Consider the following 20778-nt stretch of genomic DNA (forward strand, 5'->3'; position numbering starts at 1 on the left):
AACTAAAAAAATTTTTTGTACACTCTCTTTGGAAATAATTTATGAATAAGGAAAATCGGTATTTGAAATGGTTTCAATAAAATTGGTATGATGTACTCGTGATTAATGAGATTGAGAGTGTGAAGAAATAGTGTAGTGAATGAAGGTGCACTCCATATTGTGAATATAATGTTCCAGATGAAGTAAGGTAAAAACAATGGATGAGTTATTGTCATTTTATTCCTATAGACTGCTGTTATCGATTTCGATTTAATCCACGAATTTTGGTTTGCATCCTATGGGAAATAAAACTAATTGTAATACTGGAATGGATAAGAATACGAAAAAATAGAGAAATTAAGAGAATGGAATAGGTCTTTTAAGTTATTATGAACAGAGAGAAGAGATTTTGTCTTTTTTTAACCGCTCTAAAATGCAAAGTCTCCCATTTTTTAGGTTGTTCATTTGCCGAAAATGGTGAATAAATCCTGAGGAAGCATTTCAATATTTTTATGAATGGCCAAACAGGAATTACTCGATTTGTGTGGATGGGATGGGGGAATACATAGTCGAGATAGGGAAGGCATTTTCATGATTTTTTTTTTTTTTTTTTTTTGCTTACCTGCACCACCACATCAGATTCTCGATGGCTATCGTTGAGAGATGACTCGGCAATGCTAAAATCATCATCCTCCTCTTGATCCAGCATTATTGATAATTCATCGTGGGCTCTTGTATCACATCCGCGAAGACAACGCCCACATAGTTTTCCTTGTCTGCATATAAGTCATTTGATAAATAATAATTGATAATTGAAATATTTTACAAAAACAATAATTAATTTTATTATATTAATTAGTTGGACTCGGACAATTTTTTGACTTATAATTTTTTAATATAATTACCGGACTTCCTCTAATGTGTTAATTTCTTCCTGCAAATTCTTCATATCTTGTGCTTTATTCCTCCATTCATTGAGCTGTTCTTCGAGCAAAGTGTTCTCCTTCAATAGAGATTCGAGCTGCTCACGCAACTCGTTAACCTTCTTCTGTTCCCTCGCCCTCTGATTACGTGTTTCTTGCAATTGCCTTAGTAATTCAGTAACTTCTTCGTCTGAGTTTAATGGGTTAGTTGTCGAGCGAATAATACCATCCGTCAATGGTACTGGAGAGGGCTTCGATGGGCTTCTGGTAGCGCTCTGTGTCAATAAGTTTGGATGTTGTGACGATTTAATGGGAAATTTATAATATTTCAAATATTGTAAAATGTATTTTTTTTTTAAATAACCTTTTGTATGCCACCATCTTGTGATATCGTGCCCTTCCAAGTAGTTGAGGATTGTGTGTCAGTAGGCTGATTTGGATTTTGCTGTTGACGCATAAGACTCTCATGCTGGTGCTTGAAATCGTCAAATTTTTTTTGCACATCGTCAAGCTTTGCCTCAAGATTCTCAATTGTCAAACATTGACTGGAAATTCAACGTTAAATCTTATTCTCTGCCACACAATGTTCAGTATGACCATTCATTGGTTAACATTCAAATATTCAAATATAAAATAAATATGCCCTTACCTCTTGATTAATTTTTTATCGGCTGTATTTTCAATAACAAGTCTGTGATTGGCACGCTCCAAATCCTGTATACTGACTTCAAGTTGTTCATAAACTTTGAGCCTGGAGTCATTGACTTCTCTGAGGGCTGCTGTTTGTTTTTTCATGTACTATATAAATAAAACAATGGTACCAGAGATATTAATCATTGGATGGAATAAGTGGTGAAGAAAATAGTGCGAAACAGGGAAGAGACATGAAATTCTCAATGGGAAGTTGGTAATTAATTTGATTTCCTGAATGAAAGTCACGCTCTGTATCGTCAGTGTGTGTGGTTTTTTTTTTTTTTTCTTTCACATTGTAATATGCGGGGTTCAAAGTTCATTGGAAATGACAACCACGTAGCAATCGGCAAATCTGATGGAAATACGCGATGAGAGAAAATAAATGATGGCATTTCAAGATTTTTTCCAAATTTTTTACCTCAATCTCTTGTGCCTGTTCATCAATTGTTGCTTGCTGTGTCTTCAAATTTGTTTCTAATTCTTTGTTTCGGTCTAGAAGAGTTTTGCCGAGTTCAGCTGCTAATTGTAGATCTGTTAAATAAAAAAAAAAAAAAAACATATGAATTAGCGAATGAGCCAAGTGAATAAGTAGTTATCATACAATGATATTTCATAGAATGAAATTAATAAACAAAACACTTGGAATTAGCCGTGAATTAATTCTCCTCGATTTGAATGAATTCACTTGTTTTCCATTCCTGCCAATAATTTTCGTTCATCTTCCTTTTTCTCCAATTAAGGTGAAATTCACCATGATTGATCATTTTTTTTATTAGGTTTGGCAAGTAGACACAGCCAAATTTTCAAAATCATAATTTACTAATTCATTATATAACTATAATTTTATTATATCTGGTACATTATCATGCTCTATTAATGGAGCCCAATTTCAAAATATCGCAGAAAAACTCATTCGGCAAATGATAGACTTTGGGATTTGAATAAAAAAATAAAAATAAAAATAATACAAGCTAAAAGCAATCGTCATTCACTCGTCCTATAAATCAATTATTCGCCAATTACAACAATATGCACTGTTATAACGATTGAAATAATAAATTTGGCCAGATTTATTGTGAGAAGTAAAATCACAGGTGCATTTCGAGGGATTACAACTCTCTCCCTTGAGCTGTAAAGCATAAGAAGTAGAGAGTCACGGGAAAAGAATGTTCATCTCCTCCCATTCAAGGGCAAGGACCTCTAATGCACCAGAACGATTCAAAAGAATTCGAAGAAAATGTATGGAAAATTATGAAAAAGTCTTCCTGTCATTCCAGAATACATCAGATTTCATTCAATTCGATTCAAATTCCAGTGCAATCTAACTGGTGAAAATCGAAGAAAAAAAAAGAAGAAAAAAGAAAAAAAAAAGAAAAAAAAAGGTTACCATCCATTGAATTGAAACTATTTATGCAAATTATTCGTTGTTACATTTGTCTATTTTTGTTTTTCCCACAAATCAAATAACAATAAAGATTTCCACAATTTCGTCTAGTTGTTAAAATAATTGTTAGACTAATGTATTTAATGAGTTTAGACGGCGACATTTAAAAAATACCTTCTGGACCCTGAAGACACGCCAACTCGATGGAATAATCCCAACAGTCCAACGAACTCATCTGAGTCGACGGGTCCCAAACGACATCGACACTTGGACCATTCATAATTATCATGAAAATTTCGATGAGGAAAAATTGAGAGAGAAATGGAGAGACTAGTCTGTCACAGTGTTATTATTATAATTTTTAGTAAGCACAAAATATTCCAATAATTCCACAGATTATTCACTGAATAATTGGCGATATTGATGAATTTAGAAGGGGTAGATTAAAGTGACGGAATAACTGAATGGCAACCGGTTTGCTCGAGGTTCACCGGTGTTCTGTGAACTGTAAATAGCACCGACGGTGGCTGAGGTACGTATGCGGTATAGTGGATACACCGGTGGCATACAACATTCCCTCCCCCTCTACATTGGGCATTAAACAATCCCCAAAGACCCTTACCTGGACGTCTTTGCGGGGGGGCCTTTCCCAGTGTAATTCACTGTACTATTTTTTCCCCTCCAGGTGCATTTCGTGAAGAGTCGTTGATGATCGTTGGAAATATACCATCAAATGGATCATGAGAAATGGACTGCTCTTTTTCCTTTTTTCCTTGATTTTATTTTTTCATTAGAATCGATTCCATTTCAATTCATTCAATTTCTCCGGTTCTCAAAGTATTCGAAATCTTTGAATTATCTTTCAATTAAAAACCATTATCTGTTATGTAATGCTTTCTGTAATGAGAGAGAATTTGAATGAGGTTTGGCTTTTCAAAATCGAAATGTCAAAATTTTATACTGGTATTTCGTATTTTTGGGAGAAAATTTTTCAGTTGAAACATCGTGTAGAGGAAGAAAAGTAAATTTTGAATTATATAAGGTATATAATTGGCATTAAAATTTCAGTTTCAATTATGCAATCATCATTGGGGGAATCATCTTCTTATGAACACTAGAATTTCAGAGTCGGATATTTTTTATTTTTTCTGTGTCGAGGGAATAAAAATTATGGTAAAATGAAAACTTCCGTCGAGCTACTCACGCGGGGATTCATTATATACTTTCGTAATGTGCACGATAATATTACGCACACGCTATACATGTCGACATATATTCTTTCTAATTCTTCATATTTGGAATAAATTAGATGCACATTTTTTTCGACATTTTCAGCATAAAAAAATGTAAAAATATTTTGTTGGCTGATCAGTGAAAGAATATCAATATTTTATACTTTCATGAAATTGGAGAGTTTCTATTTGAGCAATCGGATTTGTGGATTAGTGGATTAAAAATAAATTTCCGAGTTATTTTGACCTCTGGCGTGCCAGGAAGATTCACTTGTATATCTTGTTGCACTTTCACCCACGAGCCTGTGTCAGAAAAGTGCACGAAGAGAGAAGACATCCGAGACTTCATTGCATTGTGACCCCAACGAGAGATTATTCAAGTTGATTCGACACGTGCCAGTCAATAGATTGACAGCGAAATTTCTTTATTATAATCAATAACCAATAACCAATAAATGAAGGGAATTTTAACATAATCCCATGCATTAAATATTCAATTTCGCTTTTTTCGATTGCCAATCGATTTTTTTCTAATTGAATCCCTCCCCATTGCATAAATTTTCAACTTATTTAGTCCTTTCGGAGGAGAAGGAAATATTTAAAAAAAAAAAAAAGAAACAAATGAGGAGAAATGAGAATAATATTGGTTGGATTTGAAAAGTAAGCCTATAAAACGATATAGGATAGAATAAGATGGTGGTGAGTGGTTGTTAGTCACGTTGAAGTAACGCGGATGCGATATCCAACTCGCTCCGTGTCCTCTCGCATGCGTGGGATAGAAAGGATTATTTATTATCCGACTAATGCCCGAGGAGTTAAAAATTAAATATGAAAAAAAAAATTTATAATCGACAAAACCGTCAAATCAATGGCAAAAAAGTTATTTATCAAGAATATTAATAAACGCTAACAATCTGTTTCACAATTGTTTTGAAAATTATCCCATTCCATATTTATCATAGCGATACTATTTTTTCTTCGATTATATGAAACTTGTGATTCTCTGTTAAATCTCAGTGGGTGAAAGATATTATATGTATTAAAATTTTTCATGTGTAACCACAGTTTCGCCGGGAAAAAGATGAATTTTCACACGGACAATTCTTAAAAATTACTTAATCATAAGTTAATTAGAGAAAAGTAACTGTGAGAAATGATTGAGGTTATTTACATCAAATGGAATACGGAAGTAATTTTTTTAATCGTTTGCAGTCTGTTGGGGTATCAGAGATAATATTATCCATATATATTTTTTCCATATATATTAATGCAGGATAAAAAAAAAACAAATAAATAATCAACAAATTCATGGAATTTTCCAAATGTTCATCATGCATTGTTATGGTACATTTGTAACGCTTGATTTTGAAATAAAAAAAAAAAAAAAGGGCAAAAAATAAAGTAGTAGCTGCACCTCAGTGAGCATCCGTGGGCGTTTCCCAGGTGCATTGTGCATTGTGGATTTGTGCGACGAGGCAGTAGTTCGCATTTATCCATTCCATTTCACCTACCTAAAATGAATCGAATACACCAACCTCAATGAAATTAATGCCGCTTTTACCATTGGGCTGAAGGTGGAATTACGATTGAATGGATTGATATGGAATTGTGAGCAATCAGAGCGAAATTTAATGGTTTCTTAATGAAAATATATTGGAATAATGCAGAACGACTGTACTTGTTCTCCTTTTAATGGGTTAAATATTTAATTCCAGTAATGAAAAACAATGACTCTAGCATTTGGTGAGACAATAATGATTAACATTCTCCTTTCCAAGAGGACAAATAATGTTCACCATTTTTTTATCAATGAAAAATAATCATTTCGCCAAATAATAGATATTTATTTTCACAATTATTCGATTTTTCTTGAATCTGCCGAAATTGTAGTGGTTATATCGGTGGTAAACTGTTTGCAATCTTTGCGTGGATTTCGGCGAGTGGAAGATATTTACAATGTTCATTAAGATTATCCATTTACAATGGGATTTTACAATATTGAACATGGGAGCAGAGAGTTGACATACACAATGACAATTCCCAGGTACTGAACACCCACCCTAAATCTAGTTTACTACCCCACTAATTATTGACCAAGAGATATTTAAAATCCATCAAAATCCGCAAAAACTCATTTCAAGTAGTTAATGGCCCTCTTGTCTTGTCTTCAGTCATTAAACTTCCAAATAACCCAAAATTATAACGCCCCTTATTTCTCCAAAATTCTATCTAAAATCCTGAATAATGTTCAAATTTCGGAGGGGGCAATGTCGAAAATAGTAATATATAGTGAAAAAAAAAAAAAACAATTTTTCGTGTTGACTGTAGATAAATATATATATAAGGTATGCGCTTGCTTCAGGTAGAATGGAAAATGTCGAGTTTTACAGTGGTGTAATGAAAAATTTCTCAAATAAAATATAGAGACATAACAGCGTTGAGCCTCTGACGACAGAAGTTTCATCCCTAAAAGTGGATTCGTTGGACGCCAAATTTAATACGTTTGAGGAGGTAAAACCTATTTTCGTTGAACACAGGCTTTCTTTAATCCTACCTCTATACCCCCCTGGAAGGTGCCGAAATCCTTCGGAAGAAAAATGTCATAAACCTTCATAACCTGTCTTCTAAGAAATATTTATACAGATGTTCTTCAATACAATTACCCGTTTATTTATGGATGGCTGATGTACAATTGTATTTGAGAATATTTTGCAAATTGCAGTAGCATATACGCCGTACCCAAACTAATAAATCATTTTAATATTTGTATGTTTCTTTTTTATGGGTGATAAATAGCACAGGAAGAAGAAATTTTACAAAATATAGTCTCCACCCACTATATTATATTATCAAGTATTATATACACTCGATACATTCGATATTGAAGCTCAATACCATTTGTGTGGAATGTGTGGAAATTGGGAATTAATGCTCTACTCAGGTATTTTTCCCCCCTACCATTGATAATCAAACTAGGAAAGTGCTCTCTCACTATCTCTCGTGCCACCAAGATTCTCCGGAAGTTCACAACCACCTCCAATAAATCCCAATCATCCCAATGAAAGGGAGTGAGAGAAAAAGCAAAAGAAAGCAAAATAATCCCAAGAATCAACCGGAAAAGAAACTTTTTAAAAATCCAATTTATGTTGTAGTCTCAAGTTGATAATTAACGAGAGACATCCAGAATATCACGAGCGTGTGCCCGTGGGAATGAAAAATTTTTCATTCCCGTGAACTCAATGAATGAAGAGGCGTGAATATTAACGAGTGAAAAAAAAAATAAAAAAAAAAAATGGAGGGCACATCTCCACATGCCTTAGGAAAGGCTTTCGCGCGTTTGATAGCAATCTCAAGATTTTCTCTCTGTCATCCATTTTTCACGTGCTATTATTTATCGTTCTTCTGATGCAATTGATACGGTATTTATTATTCCTTGACGACTCATTCTCAGAGAATAATATCCTTATTCCCTACTTGAAAAACCCATTGAAAAATTAGCATAGTTATAAAAACTGATGGAACTCGTGAAATTCCAAGGTGTATGATGGTAACAACGCGTGAATAACAATCAATAGTCGTTGTACTTGGCATGTGTTAGTTCGAAAGAGCGGTTTTTGCCGGTCTCTGAGAGGATGAATGATAAAATATGCCAACTACCTGAGAGATAGTAAAGAGGGAGGCAATTCACTTCCATGTGGACTACGGGTGAATGTATCTGTCCATGTCTCGATCGTTAACAACAAGTAGAATACCAGAGATCCCGTAACAAGAACAGGTAGGTATATTATAATTGAAGTTGGGCGATTTAATAAATATAATACTCTAGGGAGTCTAGGGGAAAAAAATACAAGTTATACTTTATCAGTATTTTAAATAACCTTTTATATTTATATATTTTAACTAGCCATAAAGTATGATGAATGAAAGCAAGAGAAAAATGATAAAGTGTGGATTTTAATTTGCAATGGGGGTCGTACACGTTCCGTTCCAGGTCACAAGGTATAAAAAATGAAGAAGTTGTATTGGTTTTGACTGTTGGGTATGCCTTGGCATGCCAGGGGCACGGCCAACACGAAGTGCTCTATCGTAAAGTGCAACCACCACCACCACTGGTCAATCTCGATGTACCGTTATGTCCAAGGCAGACGTTTATAATCAGACATTTCAAGAACGAAAATCTATTATTTTTATAAACAACGGTAAGACATAAATATAGAATAAGAGATTATGTGAGATATTTACTACTATCTATTTCAATCATCTCTTGGGAAATCGCTCAAGTCTAATCCGTTTACTGTTCCGCCTCAATTTTCATCATTATAATTGCAATTTACATTTTTCATAGCTGTAATACAAGAAGAAATTTGCACAATTTTCAAATTCAATTGATATTCCATTTTAATTGTATAATTATTTTTGCCGAGAAGATATATTTTTTTCCGAGAAATCCACAGATTTATGTACATTTGTAATATGATAAAGGGCGAGAAGAGGTTTATTATATGGGTTGAGTAAAGCCTGAAAGTAAAGACGACGGTGTTATAATACCGTTTCACTTTTTCCCGCGACCTGTTCGCCCCCACGATCCCCCAGATCTCTATTCTGCAATAATATCTGGAGATTTTTCATTATTTTTTTCTTCTCCACTTTCTTGTATTCCTTGTATGGCTTTTGTTTTCTTGTACGTCTCAGCCATTTCAGCGCACACCTATTCACTATAGACACCATTTCCGCGGGATACACAAGGCCATTGTTTTACACAAGGCACAGACCTATGTGGAGGATAATGACAATTCCATGTGGAGTATACCACAATAAGATCTCAAATATATTTTAATATTAAGTATTGTCAGCAATAACTCAAGTCATTGAGAGTATGAGCGTTTACTGGAAAAAGGCTGGGTCTTTGGCCTTTTCCCTTTCTTAATGAAAAAGCCAGTACTATCCCATTGTATGTATCGCTAGTATCGATATCGCAAATTCTACAGCGCACGTAGGCGTTTAACCATAGGCTACCACGAGGATAGGTACTATCGGCGCGTTCCTCTCTCAAAAAAAATATATAAGAGAAGAGATCAGAGGTTTGCTTAATGTGAGAATTCACCATTTTGTTCTTTCTATATTTAATGCACCATTGAATAAGGAGTTAATTGGTGTTGAAGATTATTTTCTCATTTATTATGCAGATATTCCAATGAATTGTCTGTAAGATTTACCAATAGAGAACTTTTACCAATACTTGAGACAATTATATCGAGATATATGTTACACCTGGCATAATATGCATTTCCACAAATTTCAATGTTTTTCCACTGGAATTATATTGTAATATCTATGAGTATAAGTCGTGCGACCTCGATATGCAAGCGATATATATTATTCAAACGCGACCAATTACAAGATCGTATCGTGGATTCCTCGTGCCCGTACACTTTCACACCTTTCCACAGAGTCCAATGCTACATCACCTACCCACTTACTCATATATGCATATTTAATTGATACTAAAAATCATAAAAATCCATGCTTCTTAGAAATTCCAATCTCGGATTAATTATAGCATACATCACCTAAATACACCATTTTTTTTTTATTTTTCTTTTCTTTTTTTTTAAAATTAATCTCCACCCTCTTTGGAATGCGTTTCAATTTTTTTTTTTTGCTTTTGAATTAAAATTTCGTCACTTATTCACACACTCGCCATTGAATTCGTACCAAAGTAATTTAGATACCAATGATTATTCTGATGAAATATTTTCTGAATGATTGAAAAGTCATTAATCATCCTAGAACAATCGGGAATTCAATCAGAGCTGTTGAAATCAATTGCGACGTCCTTTGGAGTTCGGTGAACTCAATCTGCACGCACACAGATAGTGATTATGATATTTATGATATATATTTAATTAATTAAAATAGAGCTTATTACATAAAAGTGTCCGAGGTATTACACTTTCTATCGAAAGTCACTCTTATCAGCATACTGGACACAATCAATTTTCTATTATTTATTAAAACAAAATGGATGGCATAAAATGTTAACGAATTGCCGATAGATAATCGATATTTGCTTTCTACTGCGATAAGTAAATATAATAAATATAAGAAGATATTTTCCCAGTATTCGGGTTGAACTTAGTATTCATGAACCCCCCGTGTATTGATTCCAAGTTAATTATCAAAGCCAATCGCGACAGAAGGATATCCAATAGCTTTTGCATTTCGTTTCAATTAAGTGGTAATTAATTAAAACCCAATCTCCCCCTCTTCCGGTGAGTCCAAGGCTCTTATTATCGGATTTATCTAACCCACAGAAAATTTCTCTCAATTTTACTCTGGAAAAATAATTTATTCCAATGCAAACGACATTTTTTGTCATACGATAGAGTAATTTATTTAATTTATTCAACTGATCTGATTAAAGGTGAAAAAAATTAAATGGAAAGGAAGTCTATCTTTGGGAAATTGAAAGTGTTATATTTAGGACTGGGAAGTGAAGTCAAATTCACTGCTGAGCGACAAATGCAAATTTCATTTGCTTCATGTTCCCAAGCCTATCAAGAATATCATTTTATGCTTCGTTGAGTTATTGAATGACATTATATTTATTTATTTTCATCTTCTTTTTAAAGAAACATCAACATCAACAGGTTTAACATTTAATTTTTACTTTTTATTATTCCTTTACTTTTGAAAATTTTGTGAAATTTCAATTGGCAAGTCATTACGGCTTAAAAGTTAAAAATTGTCAGACTAAAATAGAAATGACGGTTTGAAATTCGTCAATAAGAAGGTGCCAACTTACAATTTAAGATTCAACTCTTTGCATTATTAATTAATTATTAATTATTAATCTCGTCATTTACATTTATTATCTCTTCAATTCATTAGAATTGCCCATCTCATATGAATATTCAACGTTCAATTTATCGCCTGCAATTTATTTTTATTTATTTTAACAAAATACCTCCTTGATTCTCATCTTCGCCTAATACTTTTTTGAATCATCCAAGATAATCAATTTTATTTTATTTATCGTAGTAATAATACGAGGGATGCATAGCACTGTCTGCTATCGATCGCTAGGCTTATCCACCATTAAAAAGTACACTACAACCCCTCGGAACGTCCCATAGCAACCTATGGCCATATATTCTCCCCCAATGCTTATCCTATTTTTCGTAAACTTTTAGGTACGAAAACTTTGAAAATATTTGTCCTTTTCAACCAATTTTCTTTTTATTTAATAAATGATACACGGAGAAATTTGATAAATTTGATAAAAACTTATGTGGAATTGAAGAAAATTACTGATATTTTCATCTATACCTTTTGAAAGAAAAGTGCACGTTCAAGAAGTGCACGTTCAAAAATTTCTAAATCGAAAAAATTCATTTTCATTAAAAAAAAAAATTTACCTATCCTAGTTCACTGGATAATTTACCAATTCACTTGGTCACTGATTTGATCGACATTATTTCGACAGTAAGGTATTACCCCTTAATATGTCAATTTTTAAGACTTAATTTACAGCTCTAATTGACACTCATTATCTCCGAAATTTTTGACGCGTCAGTCATTTAAAAATCGTTTAAGCCATGCCCATAATTACCCTCTTAATGGTCACATAAGTTATTTCACGTTGGCTAACTATTACTATGAACAAAAACTCGGCATATTGTCTAACTAATGATATAAAATAGCGTCACGCTCACAAAGGTCAGCTTCTGACGATAATTAATTTAATGATTATCCTTGATGTCACAGACAACTGCATGACGTTGAACATTTATTGAGCCCCGTGCTTTTTGATTCAATGAGATTCCCATAATTCTTTAGAAAGCCATGCATCTTATCTACACCGACATGTGGGTAATACGAGGGAAATTGTCATTCCATGGGGATAATTTTTAAACTTTCAACATACCCTGCAGCATATTGTGATCAGCCTCATCATCTCCCAGTCTTCGTATGATCGATGACGAGAGTAAACTCATGATTCCACTGCTCCAATGTGACTTAAATCATCCACAAAATAATGACGATAGTAAAGAGAAAATAAAAATAAAAAAAAAAGAAAAATTTAACACCGGAAGTGAAGTGAAGGCCGTCCGGCCGTTTAGATGCCCTTGCCCCCCTAACGAATCACCGCAGCATAATCTCCATTATCTCTCCGCAAGATCAATTGCGAAAAAAAAAAGATGTTTTAACCACGATGAATGGTCTCTGGTAGAGTTCCACCTTTGGCCCAGTTGTCACGGTTCAACGAGAGAATACACAGGTGGAAGGCCGATTCTTTGATGTATAATACCTTCACGGTAAGACGGAATCGACTTTCACTCTGACTTTGCTTCTATTCTCATTTCACTTGCATATAACTCAATGGTCCCTAATAATTTCACTCAATCAATTAAATTTATATATTTGATGATTTGAATATCATCAATCAAATGTCTCAAAGTGCTTTTTAATTTTTTCTCACACATCAAGTCACACTGGAATTCACAGGGAAAGGAAAATTGAAAATTAAATGAAGGAATAAAACGATGCGGATGAGTAGAAACAGCACCACCAACTGTCCCGGCAGTTCACTTGACGCATGACAACAGACAGAACAAGTGGAGGGATATATATATATATTTTTTTTTGTTTCTTTTTTTGAGTAATCGATAAGGCTGCGGAGGCGACTGCGCGCTACGCGCTACCACTCGGCGGTTCGCACATGCGTGGAGATTAACTCCAGCAGATGGTTAAAGTTGTCATTATTTTTGTAATCTGGAAATTTTCTTGAGTAAACGACCTTGGGCATTGTTCGAGCAATTTCGAGGACGACTAGCTGAGGGTGCGCCACTGTACCATCAAGTTTTCCCTTGAGGATTTGATCATGCAATATTTAATGTGGAATTTCCATTATTCAATTTCGTTTTTCTTTTCTTTTTTTTTAAAAAGTTTTTCTTTGTTCACCGTTGACTGATTCACTTGTCTATGCAAATCAATATGATTTCGCTCCGTCCATACGATAAGTGAAAGACTGGATGAAACCCCGTGGGCAATTTGCTTTCTAATTGACGATTATTCATACCACAAGTCAATTTTTTTCATTAAAAAAAAATAATGCATTATTTATTGGCTAACTGATGTCAATAAAGCTGGTGTCTTAATGAATTGAGGGAAATTATTTTTTCTTAGGGTTCTTTATAATTATTATTAAAGACTAATTATTGAACATCATGGCTATGCGAGTTGGCCTTACGATGCCATTTGTTATTCTCAAGTGGTCGATAAGGAGATACGGATGTGGTTACGCCCAGAATCAAGAATTCTCTCCCATCATTCAAATACCATTCTAGTTTACAACAACGTAACGTGATTCTTTCCATTCGTTCGTGATAAATAGCAAAAATTGAAATATTATAATGGGAAAGGCTTCATTCTGTTAATGATTTAACTTCATTTTTTCTTCTATATATATTTTTATTTTTTTTCTTCAATTTTATTGACTAACTGCTCTTCAGGTATAGTAGATGAACGACTGTCTGATTCTGATTGTCATTATCTTTTTTGGATGGTTCATTAGTTTGATAAACCTTATGTGGATGTTTTAATAGACATTTTCAGAAGAGAAGAAATTGGAACTTGCCACTTTCACCGCAGGATGAAGGTTAGAAAGGATTTATGGGGGTTTTCGGCATGTTTTCTTTTCCTTGTTTGCAGATTTTTTTCTAACGAAGAATAAAAAATAGGCTGGATATATTGTAGAATTTATATTGATAAATATCCTTGCGAAATAGGTTGAGTGGAATAAAAAAAAAAATCAAAGCAAACCAAGATACACATATATTTTATATATTATGCAAACGGAATAAATTGAAGATTGATTTTTAAAATATATTTGTCCATTCAAATTAAATATCGATAAACTACTGATAATTTCTTTTGCGCGTGTATTTTTTTATCATATATCTTCATTCCAGACCACTAGAGTGTGATATTTTTATCGATATTCATCATTAAATTCACACGATGGACACTAATACCGTACACTCCACATTTACCTGGTATAATTGACATCTCAAGAATAAAAGAAACAAACAACCATCAAATCAATCAAGTAAATATATCGGTCAGTGAGGAAATGTATACTTGCGGTAGATACATTTTACCATAAGTTGTCGTTGAGGATGGTTGTGAATTAATAAAAGTTAGGATAAATTATTTGAATAAGAATGGAAAATCTCGGAATAAATATTCGTGACGATTGTTGGCATACGTGGGTGTAATTAGACCGAAATAATGGCACCCCAGCGATACTTTCCACCGAAAAAGGTGCACGAAGACTTGGACTTTTACCTCAATACATCATCCCATTATGGTCGCCGTACACGCAATAACGTTTTGATTCTTCTACTTTATCGAGAATATTCACTATCATAAATTAATTCCTCCTCCATTTATATAATTATCAGTGTTTTTTTTAACTTAAACAGTCAATAAAAAAGTAAATTAATTTTCTGCAACATTTTGCAATGATTCATTCATAGCCCTTAACCTGATAAAAAAATCATTGAATCTTGAATGAAGATTCAATAAAGTATTCTAAATAGAAATAGGCAAAGTAAGAATATGTACGCGGTCCATGATCATGATTACAACGTTAATTATTCCTCAAGTCTTAAGACTAAAATTTTTTAAGTAACTCCCAACAGTTGTTTTGGATCATAAATCATCACTACACGCTTCATGTACTTGGAAATTTCTTCCTTATGAACGCAATAATTTTCTCCAATGAATTTTTACGTATATTTTAACGGGACAACAACGGGATTGAAATTAATAATAATTCGTTTACCTATTGACCTGAAGTGACCGGTTAGACCAGCTATTTTCCGAAGAAAGTGTGTAAACGTCAAGGTGGTATAAACCCATGTGAAAATAAGTGTCGGCTGTTTTTTTGTCTGGAGATACTTGTGAGAAACCTTGGGATATCTTGACAAAATCCTCACGCAAATTGTATCTATTTCAAATTAATCTATGGATGATGTTTTTTTTTTTTTTTATCGAATGCGACGATGAAATATCGACGCAGGTGAACGACTTTAAACGTTTTATTATGCAATGGAGACGGTGACTTTATAGGAAAGTACATTACAAGAGCACTAGGGGCACTGTTAAAGTGAAAATATTAAATTTTTCTTCTTTTTATTCCTTCAACAATTGTTTTCGAGAAAATCTCTTTGAAAATCTCTTTGAAATTATTAGTAGGTGATTTATCAGTTTTTCAAAATTCAATCTTCAACTTCAATTTCATTTCAAGGAAATGAAAAGTTTTGAAACTTGTAAATATCATTAGCTTTGAAATTATTAGATCTGTCCTTCAAATTGGACTCAGAGTGTTACTCAATGTAATTGAATAAAAGTTCTACTTTGAGTTCATTCCCACTCACATTCGTCTCATGCACGCATTGTGGTTTAAAAGATGGTGCGAATGAACTTTATTAAGTGAAGAAAGCGTGATTGAATTCAGGTGAGACCTTTAGAAGACATTCTGTAATTAGATCATCTCCATTAGTATTTTTTTCTTTGTTGATGGACGTTAATCCGAATGAAACGTCAAGCTTCAACCATATCACCTTATCTGTGATATGACACAGCAAGTGGACAATCGTCAATCAAAATTGCGTCATTTTTGTGTAATTCCCACTTGCAAAAAAATAGTTGAAGGGATTTTTCTGGTGACTGCGACTGGTCACAGGAACTGGATAATTATTGATATGATTTTACACTACGAGGTGCACTGGAAATTTTTGACGAATAAAACATTCTTCAAATTTGTGATATCCAAAAAAATGACCTTGATATCATTATGGCAAATCCATCAAGCTCTTTCCATCAACTATTCGAGATACATACGTAAGAAAGGAAAGAATTAAAATGCCACAATATTATTATCTCTCGATGGAATGGCCGTTTCTTGAAATTGGGAACGTACGATAGCCGCAGGGGTGGCAGGAAAAAAAGTTGTTTGATGATGTTATACGGCGGGCGATTCCCCTTAGTGTTTACCAAACACTTGCCCCACTTGAGACCAACAGGCATGACTTGAATAAACAGCAAATGTGAATTTTACAACTCTACCTCATTCCCATCTCATTAGCGTTTTCAAATTGTACATTTCATCCCATTGCATAACTATACATTACTCACAAGGCGTTACAATGAAAACTGGAGTGATGACCTAGAAGGTCGTATCCACATTCCAGGCATTTGGAATACGAAATGCGAAAATACGAAATCTTTAAAAAATTACCGGCAAAAATATTCAGTGTTGAAATTTCAAATTTCAAATGAAAAATCTATCATAAAAGTATAAAATATACATATATAATAATAACAGATTCAAAGTATGCAGTTCTAGAATTAAAATGGCAAATCAAAATAATTTATCAATAATTTAACGACTAGAAATAATTTTCAGAGATTGTAAATTAGGATATGTCCTTTTGTCTTATCCCAAGTTATCAATGAAATTATTTTCTAAATGACTAGAGCTTGCAAAATTATCCCCATTTACCCATTCACTGCGGATCTGAACAATACTGTAACGAATAACTATTTTTCCACAATGAATCTCTTCACATACAGGCTCTAAAAACACAGGAATTCAGTAAAAAAAGAAATAAAAGTACTTACCGGACTCTGACCACAGCTCAGGATCTGTTGAAAGTGCTGTCCAATCGGTGTTTAAATCCTTGAAAGTCGCCATATTTCCTCAAATCACCAAAGTCGACAAAAATAATGGATTTGAAGAAATAAGTTATACGATAGATCATTGACAAATGTTCAACAACGACAGAAAATCGTAGGAAGAGTCGTTTTAAAATGTAAACATTTGAGGGCGCGAGTTGAACGGCGTTTTGGCCGGTGAGGAATACGAATGGAGACAGAAAAATAGAATGAGAGCGAAGAATTGGAGAACACATGGGTATTACACTCGATTTACCATTTTTTATCTTCCTTCATTGGACGCTCACTCTCTCTGTTCTCTCTCCGTTGTACACATCAAGTTTAACATCTTCCCCACCTTTCTCCTTGATTCTTCAACCTTTCGAGAGTAATCGTCTGTGTTCGTCATATAACTCGCTCGTATTTATTTTACTATTTAAAACCAAAGGAAAGCACTTGCCATCATTTAATCGTCAACTCGAATGTCATTTCTCTTGTTCCTATTTATATATTTCTACTCACTCTACTCTCTTTTGCGGATTAGATTTTTCTGTCTTTGATGGAGACATCAGCATTCTCACTTTCTCATGGCTTCTCAAGTTTTGTCGAGTGTTGGCAAATGAGTACAGATAAGACATGATTAAAATTCAGCTGTAGTGGGAGAGAGTGAGAAAATATCAGGACTCTTTTGAAGGTCGGGCTTGAATTTATGGAGTTTAGAGGGAAACTTGTGTTCATGTAATCGGTGGATATTGAGGTGATTATGCTTTTGTACTGGGAGACAAGAGTCTTTAGGAGAAAATTCGATATTAGTTGAGACGAGATAAATCCATTAGGGGTCATCATGACATTTCTCTTCTGACATAATAAATCCAATCAAGGTTATAGAAATATTCCTTTTTTATCATACAAAAGGTTTCCAATTACGTACCAGATATCTAATTGATTTTAATGAACTTTGTACAGTCGATTCGTTATGTTCTTTTAACTTGCAAAAAGCCAGAAGTATTGGAGAAATATTTGGCATTGGCTTCGTTTACTTTTTTCTCAGCAGCCTGGGGATTGACAATCTCCAGCCCTTGTAAAGGTGTGAATGCAACACTGGAAGCAGTACCAGACACTTGTTTCTTAACCGTTGTACTTCCACCCCATTGTTGTTGCTTCTGCAAATTTTTTTGGAGAGTTTTCGATATTCTAACTTTGGTTTTCTCGTCTATCTGGGGTAGGCGAATTCTACCAGTTCCCGCTTTTCCAATTGTGCCTCTGGTATAGCCTAAATCTTCTTGATATGCGTCGCTTTCAATCTAGAAAAAAAAAAAAAACAAACAAATGTAAAAATAAATGAGAAACAATTTCAAGATGATTTTCATCAATAAATATATGTTCGTAATTCATTTTTACTATTATATGCGGAGGTGATTTCCATATCTATTGTTTTCATAGATTAAAACGGAAATTATGCAATATATTATGTATATCTGCTGTTCGTCTTTTAAAGTTTCTCTGAAGAAATAATTAAAATAGTAATAAAGAAAATTGGGACTACTTACATCAGCAAAATTCATTCTATTCGCATGTTTTCTGAATTCAGTTATGGCATATCTCTCCTTCATTTTACGAACTCTCTTACCACCCCTCTTCTTCCTACCGGGATCAATTGGTTTGGGTAAAGGCTTGATAAATTTCACTGGCGGTGGTTCTTGAAGTTTATCCAATTTCTTTTCTATTTCCTCGCGCAGGGATCGACCAATTTGAGCATCAGTGCTCTCATGGCAAGCATCCACTCGTGCTGCTAGTACGCTTTTTGCAGCCACTAGTCTGGCTGCTTTTCTCCGTAAATCCTGACCAAAGTCGAAGGAACACTAATTAATATCATCTTCAAATATTCATAATAATCGCAGAAGCAATCAAAAACAAAAATTTTAATAAAAATTTTGAATTTTTCCATGAACATGCCACAATAACTAGCACGACGGACTAATAAAGAAATTAAAAAAAAAAAAAAAAACCCACCGGTGGTGTATCCTGCACAATATCCGAATAATAAATGAATCCAGTGTGAGGTAAAGCAGCAGTCTGTGAGAAACCGGTAAGCGTGGTTTTGTGACTTCCCAGGACGAGAACATTACAAGCAGGCATTTTGGATAACTTGGAAAGTCCCCCAGCGACTCCCATAATTTTTGCAGCCGTAGAAGCCCCAATGATCACCGAAAGATTTGGTGCAATAAATGCCATTCTGCTCTCCACGTACTCAAAAATTCTCAATTTACAATTATTCAATTCCACGGCCATGTCGCAAGCCTCACAAATAGCGTTCTTCTCATCATCACTCAACAGTTGTCCCTGAGTTGTTGATGCTGTGACAGATACGACCATAATTGTAGCTTGGGTGAGGAATTTCTGAAGAATTTCGTTGTTCTTAGCTCGATCCAAGTCATTTCCCAATTCTCTAACTGTCATTACATAGTCCAAGGGCCCGACAACCAAAGATTCCAATTCAGGAAACCTTTTCGAATATTTGTCCCTCACGAAACGGTGGACTGTTGTTATCTCGTCGTCTATTCCCACTGCCATGTTATTTGCTTCAACGATCAATTGATACTCGGCGTCTGATTCCACTGGGCCTATTATGTCCTTTGAATTTCTCGCGACTTTGGAATATCTTTCGATGTTTGACATGATTTTTTGAAGCTCTGGGGAATCACGGAGTTTCGCTAACTCTCGAATCGATGTAACTTTAATGTCTAAAAAATGTTTAAAATTATATCAGAATAGAATAAAATTTGTTAAATCAACGAAATTCTAACCTTGTTCCATGGGTTGAATGATACTTGGTGGAATAAATTCGGCCTCCGGTTCTTCCATAAAATCCTCAGCATCATCATTCTCCTCTAAGTCGGCCAACAATTCATCGGCTAACGACATCTTTACTGGATTATATTATTAGGTGAATATTCAACAATAATTAGCAGATAACAATTGGAGTTGTAAACCCCTTTTATACGCTTGTTCAAATACAAAAATACAATATTGAGTGACCCCAGCGGCATCGTAGTACTGCACCCCAAGAGAGGGAGGGCGCAACACGCAATGCTGGGGTGTTTTTTTTTTATTAACCAAGTTTTTATTGCAATGCTGGGGTGTCAAACGAGTCGACGGGGTGAATTTTATTTTCTGCTGTACGAATGCTTTTTGTTTTTCATTTGTTTAACTGAAATTTAGCCGACTGTAGCACGTACGGAAGGGGGAAACCACATCTTGTGGAATTTCAATGGAAAAAATTATTTAATGTATTGAATATATACCACTAATGAATTTAGATTTTTAAATGAGCGCGTTGTCCTAGTGGTAACGTGCTCGACTGGCACGCCGGCGGCCCGGGTTCAATCCCGGCATCATTCATTTTTTTTTTTTCAAAATAATTCCAATTTTTTTTTTTGTTAATGGCAAATCAATCGAAATATCGTTTAAAAACTGAATATTTGAAAATCAAGAAGATATCCAGTGAAATTGAAAAATTAGCAATTTTGTAAAACGTTACTTTTGCAATATATATACTCCTAATGAAATTAAATTATTATAATAATGCGTTATCCTAGCGGTAACGTGCTCGGCTAGCACGCCGACGGCCCGGGTTCGATCCCGCCGTTATTCATTTTTTTTTTTAAATAATTCCAATTTTTTCTTTAAGTAGGTATTCACTGCAATTGAAAAATTCGAAAAAATTTTGAAAAAGTATCAGGGGAACATGACAATCGAGGAGCTATTCACTGAAATTTTCACTGAAAGTGAAAAATTCGAAATTTTTCTAAAAGTATCAGGGGAACATGACAATCGAGGAGCT

At 34.2% G+C, this 20778-nt stretch overlaps 2 protein-coding genes and 1 long non-coding RNA gene across 9 annotated transcripts in view; 1 reads left to right on the forward strand and 2 right to left on the reverse strand.

Annotated features, from left to right (window-relative positions):
* The window catches only part of centrocortin (cerebellar degeneration-related protein 2-like), a 20172-nt gene extending 2621 nt beyond the window's left edge, over nt 1-17551 (reverse strand). The window contains exons 1-8 of one of the 7 annotated variants that reach the window (XM_011313638.1): nt 17457-17551; nt 17212-17366; nt 16902-16979; nt 2014-2126; nt 1552-1700; nt 1267-1447; nt 885-1177; nt 602-755 (exon numbers count right to left, since the gene is read on the reverse strand). In XM_011313638.1, the coding sequence (XP_011311940.1) occupies nt 602-755; nt 885-1177; nt 1267-1447; nt 1552-1700; nt 2014-2126; nt 16902-16974 (963 nt within the window). In that variant the 5' untranslated portion in view covers nt 16975-16979; nt 17212-17366; nt 17457-17551. Of the gene's footprint in view, nt 1-601; nt 756-884; nt 1178-1266; nt 1448-1551; nt 1701-2013; nt 2127-3153; nt 3525-3601; nt 3708-5625; nt 5723-12138; nt 12822-16901; nt 16980-17211; nt 17367-17456 lie in introns of those variants that run through there. The other 6 variants (XM_011313636.1, XM_011313641.1, XM_011313640.1 and 3 more) reach the window with 6 other exon arrangements.
* Nucleotides 7763-8740, forward strand: LOC105271849 (uncharacterized). The gene is made up of 2 exons (XR_892687.1): nt 7763-7986; nt 8203-8740. It is a non-coding gene; the product is annotated as an uncharacterized lncRNA (long non-coding RNA).
* A 306-nt stretch (nt 17552-17857) lies between the features above and the next one.
* Nucleotides 17858-19972, reverse strand: Prp31 (pre-mRNA processing factor 31). Its single transcript, XM_011313643.1, has 4 exons — nt 19742-19972; nt 18948-19678; nt 18485-18775; nt 17858-18238 (listed from the first exon to the last, which is right to left on the reverse strand). The coding sequence occupies exons 1-4, from the start codon at nt 19857-19859 to the stop codon at nt 17909-17911; spliced, it is 1470 nt and encodes a 489-aa protein (XP_011311945.1). The 5' UTR covers nt 19860-19972; the 3' UTR covers nt 17858-17908.
* Nucleotides 19973-20778: the final 806 nt, after the last annotated feature.

Source organism: Fopius arisanus, unplaced genomic scaffold (genome assembly GCF_000806365.1).
Source record: "Fopius arisanus strain USDA-PBARC FA_bdor unplaced genomic scaffold, ASM80636v1 scaffold00127, whole genome shotgun sequence".
Lineage (NCBI taxonomy): Eukaryota > Metazoa > Arthropoda > Insecta > Hymenoptera > Braconidae > Fopius > Fopius arisanus.